General features: G+C 40.5%; 1 protein-coding gene across 1 annotated transcript in view; it reads left to right on the forward strand.

Moving 5' to 3' along the window:
- The first annotated feature begins 6,513 nt into the window (after window positions 1-6,513).
- The window catches only part of LOC106599477 (vasoactive intestinal polypeptide receptor 2), a 45,629-nt gene continuing 39,369 nt past the window's right edge, over window positions 6,514-12,773 (forward strand). The window contains exon 1 of the mRNA XM_014190730.3: window positions 6,514-7,161. Within this exon, the coding sequence (XP_014046205.1) occupies window positions 7,111-7,161 (51 nt within the window). The 5' untranslated portion in view covers window positions 6,514-7,110. The remainder of the gene's footprint in view (window positions 7,162-12,773) is intronic.

Genomic DNA, 12,773 nt, shown 5'->3' on the forward strand with positions numbered 1-12,773 from the left:
GACATGTTAAACGAAACTTTTCACAACACTTTTCTTACAGGACAATAGAAAATGAAAAAGGCTCTGTGTTTCAGTAAACACAGAACCCTGTAGTAAGTCATACTGGAGTGTTAAATTATTCTGTTGGCTGACAAGTCAAGTCATTTGTATTCTGCAGTGCAGAGTTTCAAAGTTTATAATTTGCTAATGAACAATGAACTTCATATAAGCCGTTTGGTCAGTTCACATTGCGAAGTCATCATAGTTTTACGGAATAGGGTAATACTATTCAGACTGTCATGGCACTCCATTTGGAGTGACAGTATAACGGCCCTGCTACACTACAGTCATCAGCCATTGAGGGAATGCTTCCTTTGAAATCAATGAAAGCTTTTGTCTATACTATCTATAAGAATCGTCAAGGTTCAATTGTATCTTGTGAATTGAAATAATGAGGTTGGTTTCTGGTGTAGCAGGTAGAACGTCCCATTGACATGATGCTGATGGAAATGCAATGCGATGGGTGTAGTGTAGCTGAAGTATCAGGGTTAGGGTTGCAACATTTTCCACAAATCCTGGTTGTAGGATTCCGGATTTTCTGCTTAATCCCTCCTGATTCCGAATATACTCCAACCGGGATTGGGGGAAAACCAGGGAATTTATTATACGAGTTAGAGTATGCCCATGACCCCATCATAGCCCTTAGGGTCAGAACACTGCCACTACCTCGCTCTCCAAACAAGGTGTATAGCACTTAGGAAACGTGCAAATCATTTTTAACATTGATGTTAGAGGGTGTAAACAAAGCACTAAGCAGGAGACATGGTATGTCTTTTTTTGAAGAATTTGACTTCATTCAAAAGTCAGACTGACACACAGGAGGCTGCTGAGAGGAGAACAGCTCATAATAATGGACGGAACAGAGCAAATAGAATGGTACCATGTATTTGATACCATTCCCCTATTGTACTCCAGCTATTACCACAAGCCCGTTCTCCACAATTAAGGTGCCACCAACCTCCCGTGGACTGACATGACATCTTCTGCACTTCACTAGGTAAAGACAGTAGAGGTCTGTATTGTTCATTCCACAACCTCTATGTTCCAGAATCTATTGCATTGTAGAAAGTCTGCAAATAATTTCACACCACTACAAGCTATAGCGATCAGTGCTTAGGCAATAGTCTAGTATTTTCAAGCCCAAAAAACTATATTCAAACTTTGGGACTATTTGAGCTATTCAGTGGCAAATCTTATTTTCACTACCATTGATGTCTCCCATTTACATCAATGCATGACTAAGTGAAAATTAATTGAATTTAGGATTTCGACAATTAAAAAAAAAAAATCTATTATTTAAATTGCGTATGTATTTATACAGTCAGTGCTCTACATAGCCCACATGTCTGTTCATGATGGTCACTATGTTTGTCTGACCATTTCAGATGATTGCCTCCTATGTTGAAGGGCAGGTACGTACCTACTCCTTTCTCAAGGTTTCTTCAGAAGTATTTTATTTCCATGGCCTCTGATACTGTAGCTATGTCTGCACTGCTTTGAAATAGAGAAAGGAAATGTTATTTTTTCGTAGAGAAAAAGCACATTCATTATATTTCCCAACATGAATAGCAGGCCTTCATTGCTTGCTCTCGTAACGATAAGCCTAAGTACGAGGGCCGCAATGGAAATTAATTTTTATCATGATGATATGAAAATCACTCAGCATTGTTTTTATTTGGGATGGTTGAATCCCTGTAGTACAGCTCATTATTTTACATAATATTTACACTTCATGTGACTTTAAAACTTTTAAAATGTCTTGACCATTGCAAGGACCTTTCACAATTTATCCCAATGTGATCATTTTTTTCTTTCCCTGGTGTACAAAAGTCTTTCATTCCCCTTTACAGCAAGCTAAAAACAGTAGTTAAATAAACTATAGTTTTTTGAAGGTATGGCTCCACATACTTATAGCCCAGGTGGAGTATTCACACATTTATTTAACCAGGCAAGTCAGTTAAGAACAAATTCTTATTTACAATGACGGCCTACCCCGGCCAAATCCTGACAACGCTGGGCCAATTGTGCACCGCCCTATGGGAGCCCCAATCACAGCCACATGTGATGCAGCTTGGATTCAAACCAGGTACTGTAGTGACACCTCTTGCACTGAGATGCAGTGTCTTAGACCACTGCACCACTCAGGAGCCCCTGGATCACACATGAGCCAGCATTCATTCTGTGAGGTTTGCAGTTAATTACTAACAGTTAAACAAAACACATATCATGAGTGAAACCTCCTCATTCCAAAGTGTAATGGTTTGGGATATAGTCCAGCTGCATATTTTAAAGTAATCTTTCAAATCTTTATCAGTGCAGACAAAGGTCTCATATTAGTCGCCTGTCTACATTGCTCTATTTCAAACTATTGTCTGGATGCTGGAACTTCTCAGACATTTTTGGTCACCACCCAGGTGTGTTTTATGCAGTTGCTAGTAAAGTAAATTAAAGTATCTGACTGTATAGTAATATTCAGTTACTATATCTACATCAAAACACATTTAGACAAGGTGAGAGATGTTATACAGTTAGACATGGTAATATGTTATTCATGGCAGGGAATCATCAATCTTCCTACATTAACAGGGGGACTGGTCATTGCTTTAGCGGACCTCACTTAGTAGACAATATAGTGTTCTCCCAGACTTCTGGTATACTTACTCAATATCATACAAGAGTACTGTCTAAATACATGATAAAAGGGTGTTATGGTTTAGTACTTTGCTGAAATAAACATTTTACCCGCTTGGAACGTTAGCTCTGTTAGCTACATATTTAGCCATTTATTATTACATTTTGCGCTAGCTCATTTTGTGAATCTGCTTCCAAGGTACAGAGACTCAATTGATGAGAATAGTATACAGCTTCTATGTAAATGGTAGCTTGATATAAAATGGATACATTCTAAAATGAGAGGAGGGAGGAGTCTGAATTGGAAGTTTGCCTGACTTGGACGAGGGTTAATTCGAATGTTTAGTCTAGAAACCTGAAGTTATTTTAAGTACATTTTGGAGAGGTGAATATGTTCATACACTGTACCTCATCACGGGAAGATATTGTTGAACTAACTGAGAAAGCTTTTCAAGGCAATGAATAATGCAAAGCAACAAAATACATTACAGTAATGTGATATAAATGAAATGACAATGACAAGTCTACAAAAGGTTTAGTCTAAAGCCATAGTATTTTTGTCTCAGGACCACTAAAACAGCACTCAGACACAGATTTGAGAAAAAGTCCTTAGATTTGGGGGAAAGTGTTCAACTTTAGGAACAAGGGAAGACAGTGAAGAACTCCTTCCAGCCATGACACCAGATGGTGCAGAGAGGAAAGGATCAATGTTCCATGAGCTGCCTCTCTTCCCAGGGGAAGATATCACTTCCATAAATGGGTCAAGTTTTCCTCCTTTAAAGAAGGGTTATTTGAGTAAAATGCAGTTTTTTACAGTGGGGTCCAAAATTATTGACACCCTTGATAAAGATAAGCAATAATGACTGTATAAATAAATCATTCAAATACTGAGCTACATTGTATACAAAATAAATAAATGGGTAAATTATGAGTTTATACTAATACAATTGCTCAGAGAGATTTTGTTAAACAAGTAATATTTTTTCAAAGATCATACCCCGTAGACATGCTAATCTCTCACCAATAACAGGGGAGGTTAGTATGTCTTGGGAGTATGATCATTGAGCCTCTGTAACTTCTTCACTCATCATTATTCACGATTCATTCAGGATTATCTATAATCATGGTAGAATCCACATTAACGTAGAAGTGTTTAGAAACATATGTTTTTATTTACAATACAAGTAACTCCGAAATGACACAATACATGTTTAACCACTCATTTCTATTTGGCCCAAAATTATCTGAAAAACCAAAACTAACAGCAAATGCATCCAACAAGTAATTTTTAAGAATCTTTAGGGGTGTCAATAATTTTGACCCCTACCTTTATGAAAAAAACCAAAAACATTTATTGTTAAACAAAATCTCTTTGTCTGAGCAATTTTAGTAGTAGGCCTATAAAATAATACAATTTCAAAATGTTTTGGATCATTCAATATACCTCAGTATTTAAATTATTTATTTTATACAGTCATTATTGCTCATATTTATTAAGGCTGTCAATAATTTTGGACCCCACTGTATGTTGTTAAGAAATAGCTTTTGTTATAGTAACAGGTGTTTGGATTTAATGTTGTCCCATCAAGCACTACAACTAATTATTTATTTCTCATTATGGCATTGAGCTCCTTATGGTTTTGTATTTTGTTTCTTTCTTGTTTTTCAGTGGTGAAATGCCATCCAACAGAATAACAGCAGAGTTCTCCGAATGGTCCCAACTTTTTGAACTCATTTATTTGACTCCACTTACTGAACTTACTCTATCTTACTTTTTGGGCCTCCTGTGATTATAACTTATAAGTGCTTAATTACGTGCATGAAATGAACATTAGATAACACACAACGTTTGGGGGATTTGTGTAGTTCTATGTTAGAGCCTTCAGTGGGTTACAGACTGGCTAACCTTTAGTGGATTGAATGTTCTCTTTCATGCTCACATCTTGTCTTTTTGTGTGTGCGGGGGGGGGGGGGGGGGTGAAACTATTTCGGACATTACAAATACAGCACAGTTAATGGAGACATTCCAGAGTCCCCATGTAATTGACAGACAGGTGTTTAAATTAGAGCGTCGAATCGAATGCCAACAAAGTCTTCAAATTCAACCAATGCAAGGTGGTTGGTCAGGCATTTAGGATTCCTTTTTTTAGGGTGACCGATGTAAGGTTAGTGTCTCGTCTACCTGTTCCGCTCTTCTGGAGTTTTTCAATGAAAAGTGCTCCACTTCAAAGAAACAAAGTTGTGAAATGACTGAAATGTCCCCCTGGTGTCTAGTTGTGCTGACTGTTGACAAGTCTTCAAATGAAATAACCTCCCTTTTGTACTGCATCCTTTACCACTGGAGAAAATGTGTGCCGACATCTTCTGATATCCAGGTTCTCTACCTGGGTCAAACCAATCATATTAGAGATTAGTCCAGGTCATACAAACAGAACACTCATCTGCCTCTGTGGAGTGGAATCGATTGCAAAATATGGGGATGAATTTCATCGACGCTATGAAATGCATCCCCCTCTGTGAACAAACATGATGACTTTTACATTTGAAAATATCAAATTTTATTCTCACATGATCTGGCATATGGAGGGTTAGCAGTGCCAGTTTGAAAATGCATTGCCTTAAATGCTAAATAGGAATGGGAAAATGATAAATGCATTTTTCTTTTCATATTAGTGTGCATGAGTCATGCCACAATTAAATTGCAAAGTTAAAATGAAAATGGAAAATAGTTCATTGAAAAGCCAAATGGTAAACAGAAAATTGTAAATGCAATGTGCAAAATGAAATTTAAAGTGTCTGTTTTCATTTTCCAACTACCCAATTAAGCATTTTCTCATTTTCAAAAGTGTATACAAATTGCTTCTTGGAGGCGTGAACCAAGAGAGCAACACACCCCTATGTAATAGTACATCCTAGCCATGGCGGGCTCTCTGTACATTGATTTTAGACTAGTGTAAACAGGTCTCCTGTGTACCAGAAAAGCATAGGCCTGTTAAACTGAAGCCTAGCAATTGATTCACGGAGCCAATGCAACTCTTCAGGTCTCAGACAAGGTAGGGCCTACTCATCATACATGTGTGGTAACTGAACCACCTCAGTTACAATTCACCATCTTTTGACCTCCTCTTCCTCACAGAGACCCATCTGAGCCATGAAACAAATATGACTGACAGGGTTCAAACAAGGCTATTCTGCACATCAGAAGAGCACATTAGCCCGCTAAACCAAAGCCTATAGCCAATGCAACTCTTCAGGTATCAGGCAAGGTTACTCATCATGCGAACAAGTAACCAGGAAGAAGTGATTTGTGACCATGTGATGAGTAACTTTGCCTAATGTTGAGTAACTTTGCCAGGGACCAGACAAATTGCATTAGCTCCCCAAGCTAAATTGCCTAGGTTTTGGCTTGGCAGGCTAAAATGTTCTTCTGGTGTACAGGACACCAGGTTTGAAACACGTCAGTTACACTAGTCTAAAATCAATGCACATGGGATGTATCACTGCATGGTGGTGTCCTGTTGCTCTCTGGTTCACGCCTCCAGGAAGCAATTTAAATAAACTTTTAGAATAAAAAGACAAAATGCTAAATTGGGCAATTTGAATATGGAAACAGCCAGTTTCCATTTCACTTTGCACATTCGTTTTACCATTTTCTGTTAACCATTTGCCATTTTCTGTTTTCCATTTCCCATTTTAATTTAGAATTTCCATGAACCATTTCCAATATTCAATTAGCCATTTTCAATTGATTTCATTGTCATGAATCATGCATACTGATATGAACATATAAAAGCATTTATCATTTTACATTTCAATTGAGCACTTAAGCATTTTCGAAATGGCACGGATCACCCTCCATACTAACACGGTAATAGCATAACATGTGCTCCAATAGGTCAATATAATTCACGGGTTTTTTGACTTGCGTAACAGCACAGAGCAGGCTTCAGTCATTTCAAAGTTCATAAGGAGAAAGCATCCCTCCACGGACGCCAGTGCTGCTGTAGCCTACCAGCACACAATTGCCCCGTACGTGCAGATGGTACTCTGGTTCGATGGCTTCAGGGAAACGGAATTTCTGCATTTGAGCCTCAGTTCGGTGATTCGGGACTTACTAAAGCTTTCAATGTAATATTTGACACGGCTGCTGCAGACCTGTGATTTTTTCCCAAAGACCAGACGAAGTGCCAAGTGATGCCAAAACAGTGCGCGCGGACAACCAAGCAGTGCTTGTTTCTCCCTCTCTCTTTATCAAGTATTTGGATTTGGCAAATCAAAGCCTTTCAAGGTTCATTCCTTCATCTAACTTCATAGTTGGTTTTAATTCTTTTTAACTTGGAATATTGGATTTTTTTCCTTCTTCATAAAACCCTTTTAGTCACTTGAATGGGATTGTGACCTCTCATCAATGAAGTCCGACAGGTGACCAACGAATTAAATATGAGAAGTTTGATTGTTTTTATTCTGTCTTTATCAACGTGTCTGTCAGTGGTAAGTACTACAACAGTACTTTTATTGTATATTTCGTTTTGTGTTAGGCCTATGCATGATGATAAAATGTGCACAAGGATGAAGAGAAGAGCTTTCTATTGCTTGAAAATATAAACTAACAAATGTGTGGCATTATGATTGATGGATTTGGTAAGAAGAGGGTTTTGGCCATATAGGGTAGCCTAGTGTACAATGTTCTACTTGTTTACTCTAGTTTATTACACCAATTTGCTCTCTGCAGTTTACAGAAGTTCAACTCTTGATTTAAACATGCAGCATTTTTCACAGTCCAAAGCGATATGGTATAAACACACGCAGATGTATGATCTTAATTTGAGCCAGTTTGCTACAGCAGGAAAATAATCCTGCAACAACAGCACATTTTAATTATTATGTGGAGTCTAATTAATATCCATTTTTATAGGGGTTGATACATTTTTCATAAGAGAAAATCAAGTAAAAAATGTCAGTGGAAATTCCAAACGTCAGAAGCCTTTTTAAACCTCAAATAGACTACAACTTTTACAATTCCTGCACTGCAGGAAAGTTCTACAACAGGGTGATCACATTAAGATCCTACAGCTGTAGCAGTAATGAATAGGGTTGTGCTATTCAAAGCATCAAGATTTCATTTTTCCATAAAGCTGTCATTGGAGTGCTCTTTGCAGGGCAAATGATAGTCTAAGTCATTTCATATTTTCGCTAAATATCATCCTCATCATCTTCCCCTCACCGGATGCTCTGAATTTACCCATTGCTGTGCTTATGTTGTCTGTGCCCCCAATGTGTGGCAGAGTAAACGGTTCACAGGTGTGAATGGAGGCCTGGTCCTATAGTGCATATAATAAGCTTATACCCATCAGAACAAGATATAACAGCCGTTCGGTGTGAGCTATGATGCAGTGAATTCTGATGTAATGATTTAACTCATGTGAGAGTGAAATACAGCTTTTTTAAACAATATTCTGCAACAATGTGGAAAGTAGAACCCAAACAGATTCTATATGCAACTCTATGATAGAATGCCTTTCACACAGGATGTTGTTGACCTCTGAAAAATGTGTTAAATAGGACTGTCTGACTCTACTGTCTGCATGGTCTTACAGACTTTTATAGTTACAGACTTCGATTTTTAAATTGTTTGGAGGCACAAATAATATGGGTCACCTGAAACGCTCCAGACTATGTTTATCTCAGAGGAGCTACCCAGGAAAGGGCTGGAAATAGCCCATATTAATATACACTGCTCAAAAAAATAAAGGGAACACCAAAATAACACATCCTAGATCTGAATGAATGAAATAATCTTATTAAATACTTTTTTCTTTACATAGTTGAATGTGCTGACAACAAAATCACACAAAAATAATCAATGGAAATCCAATTTATCAACCCATGGAGGTCTGGATTTGGAGTCACACTCAAAATTAAAGTGGAAAACCACACTACAGGCTGATCCAACTTTGATGTAATGTCCTTAAAACAAATCAAAATGAGGCTCAGTAGTGTGTGTGGCCACCACGTGCCTGTATGACCTCCCTACAATGCCTGGGCATGCTCCTGATGAGGTGGCACATGGTCTCCTGAGGGATCTCCTCCCAGACCTGGACTAAAGCATCTGCCAACTCCTGGACAATCTGTGGTGCAACGTGGCGTTGGTGGATGGAGCGAGACATGATGTCCCAGATGTGCTCAATTGGATTCAGGTCTGGGGAACGGGCGGGCCAGTCCATAGCATCAATGCCTTCCTCTTGCAGGAACTGCTGACACACTCCAGCCACATGAGGTCTAGCATTGTGTTGCATTAGGAGGAATCCAGGGCCAACCGCACCAGCATATGGTCTCACAAGGGGTCTGAGGATCTCATCTCGGTACCTAATGGCAGTCAGGCTAATCAAATCAAATCAAATTTATTTTTATATAGCCCTTCGTACATCAGCTGATATTCTCAAAGTGCTGTACAGAAACCCAGCTTAAAACCCCAAACAGCAAGCAAAGCATGTGAAAGAAGCACGGTGGCTAGGAAAAACTCCCTAGGAAAAACTCCCTAGAAAGGCCAAAAACCTAGGAAGAAACCTAGAGAGGAACCAGGCTATGAGGGGTGGCCAGTCCTCTTCTGGCTGTGCAGGGTGGATATTATAACAGAACATGGTCAAAATGTTAAAATGTTAAAATGTTCATAAATGACCAGCATGGTCAAATAATAATAATCATAGTAGTTGTCGAGGGTGCAACAAGCACGTCCGGTGAACAGGTCAGGGTTCCATAGCCGCAGGCAGAACAGTTGAAACTGGAGCAGCAGCACGGCCAGGTGGACTGGGGACAGCAAGGAGTCATCATACCAGGTAGTCCTGAGGCATGGTCCTAGGGCTCAGGTCCTCCGAGAGAAAGACAGAAAGAGAGAAAGAGAGAATTAGAGAGAGCATATTTAAATACACACAGGACACCGGATAAGACAAGAGAAATACTCCAGATGTAACAGACTGACCCTAGCCCCCCGACACATAAACTACTGCAGCATAAATACTGGAGGCTGAGACAGGAGGGATCAGAAGACACTGTGGCCCCATCCGATGATACCCCCGGACAGGGCCAAACAGGCAGGATATAACGCCACCCACTTTGCCAAAGCACAGCCAGGCTACCACTGGCGAGCACATGGAGGGCTGTGCGGCCCCCCCAAAGAAATGCCACCCCACACCATGACTGACCCACCGCCAAACCGGTCATGCTGGAGGATGTTGCAGGCAGCAGAACGTTCTCCACGGCGTCTCCAGACTCTGTCACGTCTGTCACATGTGCTCAGTGTGAACCTGCTTTCATCTGTGACGAGCACAGGGCGCCAGTGGCGAATTTGCCAATCTTGGTCTTCTCTGGCAAATGCCAAACATCCTGCACGGTGTTGGGCTGTAAGCACAACGCCCACCTGTGGACGTCGGGCCCTCATACCACCCTCATGGAGTCTGTTTCTGACCGTTTGAGCAGACACATGCACATTTGTGGCCTGCTGGAGGTCATTTTGCAGGGCTCTGGCAGTGCTCCTCCTGTTGCTGGGTTGTTGCCCTCCTACAGCCTCCTCCACGTCTCCTGATGTACTGGCCTGTCTCCTGGAAGCGCCTCCATGCTCTGGACACTACGCTGACAGACACAGCAAACCTTCTTGCCACAGCTCGCATTGATGTGCCATCCTGGATGAGCTGCACTACCTGAGCCACTTGTGTGGGTTGTAGACTCCGTCTCATGCTACCACTAGAGTGAAAGCACCGCCAGCATTCAAAAGTGACCAAAACATCAGCCAGGAAGCATAGGAACTGAGAAGTGGTCTGTGGTCACCACCTGCAGAACCACTCCTTTATTGGGGGTGTCTTGCTAATTGCCTATAATTTCCACCTGTTGTCTATTCCATTTGCACAACAGCATGTGAACTTTATTGTCAATCAGTGTTGCTTCCTAAGTGGACAGTTTGATTTCACAGAAGTGTGATTGACTTGGAGTTACATTGTGATGTTTAAGTCTTCCCTTTATTTTTTTGAGCAGTGTATGTAGCCTTAGAAATAAGGTTAAAGAAACCAATAACTTGCAAACATTAGATAACATTTATATATTAGCCATTTCTGAGACTTAGATAATTCGTTTGATGATACAGCAGTAGCAATACAAGGATATACCATCTATAGAAGAGTCAGGAATGCTTATTGGGGAGGTGTTGCTCTATATGTTCAGAGCCATATCCCTGTAATGCTTAGGAAGATCTCATGTCAAGTGTTATTGAAGTGCTGTGGTTGCAGGTTCACCTGACTCATCTAAAACCTATTATTTTGGGGTGTTGCTATAGGCCACCAAGTGCTAACAGTCAGTATCTAAGTAATGTGGGGTGGCAGGGTAGCCTAGTGGTTAGATCGTTGGGCTAGTAACCAAAAGGTTGCAAGTTCGAATCCCCGAGCTGACAAGGTACGAATCTGTCGTTCTTCCCCTCAACAAGGCAGGGCCGTTCCTAGGCTGTCATTGTTCCTAGGCCGTCATTGAAAATAAGAATTTGTTCTTAACTGACTTGCCTAGTTAAATAAAGGTAAAAAATAAAAATGTGTGTGAAATGCTTGATAGTATATGTATCGCAAACACAGATGTCTACTATCTTGGGGACCTGAATATCTGTCTGTTCAAGAGGAAGCATCTCACTGCCTACAATCTGGTTCAGGTCATTTATCAACCTACCATGGTGTTTACAGACACTACAGGGACAAGATCATCCACATGTATTGATCACATTTTTACTAATACTGTAGAACTTTGTTCTAAAGCTGTATCCGTACCCATTGGTGCAGTGATCACAAAGGGGCTATATCCAGGAAACAGTAGCGGGTGTGGGTAAAATCACAAAGGAAGCCAAGCCATTAAAAAAGCCATACATTAAGTTGACTGTGCCTTTTAAACAGCTTGGAAAATTCCAGAAAATTATGTCATGCTTTAGAAGCTCCTGATAGGCTAATTGACATAATTTGAATCAATTGGAGGTGTACCTGTTGATGTATTTCAAGGCCTACCGTCAAACTCAGTGCCTCTTTGCTTGACATCATGGGAAAATCAAAAGAAATCAGCCAAGACCTCAGAAAAACAATTGTAGACCTCCACAAGCCTGGTTCATCCTTGGGAGCAATTTCCAAATGCCTGAAGGTACCACGTTCATCTGTACAAACAATAGTATGCAAGTATAAACACCATGGGACCACGCAGCCGTCATACCGCTCAGGAAGGAGACGTGTTCTGTCTCCTACAGATAAATGTACTTTGGTGCAAAAAGTGCAAATCAATCCCAGAACAACAACAAAGGACCGTGTGAAGATGCTGGAGGAAACAGGTACAAAAGTATGTATATTCACAAGTAAACGAGTCCTTTATCGACATAACCTGAAAGGCCGCTCAGCAAGGAACTGCTCCAAAACAGTTTACAACTGCACATGGGGACAAAGATTGTACTTTTTGGAGAAATGTCCTCTGGTCTGATGAAACAAAAATAGAACTGTTTGGCCATAATGACCATCGTTATGTTTGGAGGAAAAAGGGGGAAGCTTGCAAGCCGAAGAACACCATCCCAACCGTGAAGCACGGGGGTGGCAGCATCATGTTGTGGGGCTGCTTTGCTGCAGGAGGGACATGGTGGACTTCACAAAATAGATTGTTTCATGAGGATGGAAATTTATGTGGATATATTGAAGCAACATCTCAAGACATCAGTCAGGAAGTTAAAGCTTGGTTGCAAATGGGTCTTCCAAGTGGACAATGACCCCAAGCATACTTCAAAGGTTGTGGCAAAATGGCTTAAGGACAACAAAGTCAAGGTATTGGAATGGCCATCACAAAGCCCTGACCTCAATCCTATAGAAAATGTGTGGGCAGAACTGAAAAAGCGTGTGCGAGCAAGGAGGCCTACAAACCTGACTCGGTTACACCAGCTCTGTCAAGAGGAATGGGCCAAAATTCACCCAACTTATTGTGAGAAGCTTGTGGAAGGCTGCCTGAAACATTTGACCCAAGTTAAACAAAGGCAATGCTACCAAATAGAAATTGAGTGTATGTAAACTTCTGACCCACTGGGAATGTGATGAAAGAAA

The sequence above is a fragment of the Salmo salar genome, chromosome 03 (genome assembly GCF_965601325.2).
Source record: "Salmo salar chromosome 03, fSalSal1, whole genome shotgun sequence".
NCBI classification, from domain to species: domain Eukaryota; kingdom Metazoa; phylum Chordata; class Actinopteri; order Salmoniformes; family Salmonidae; genus Salmo; species Salmo salar.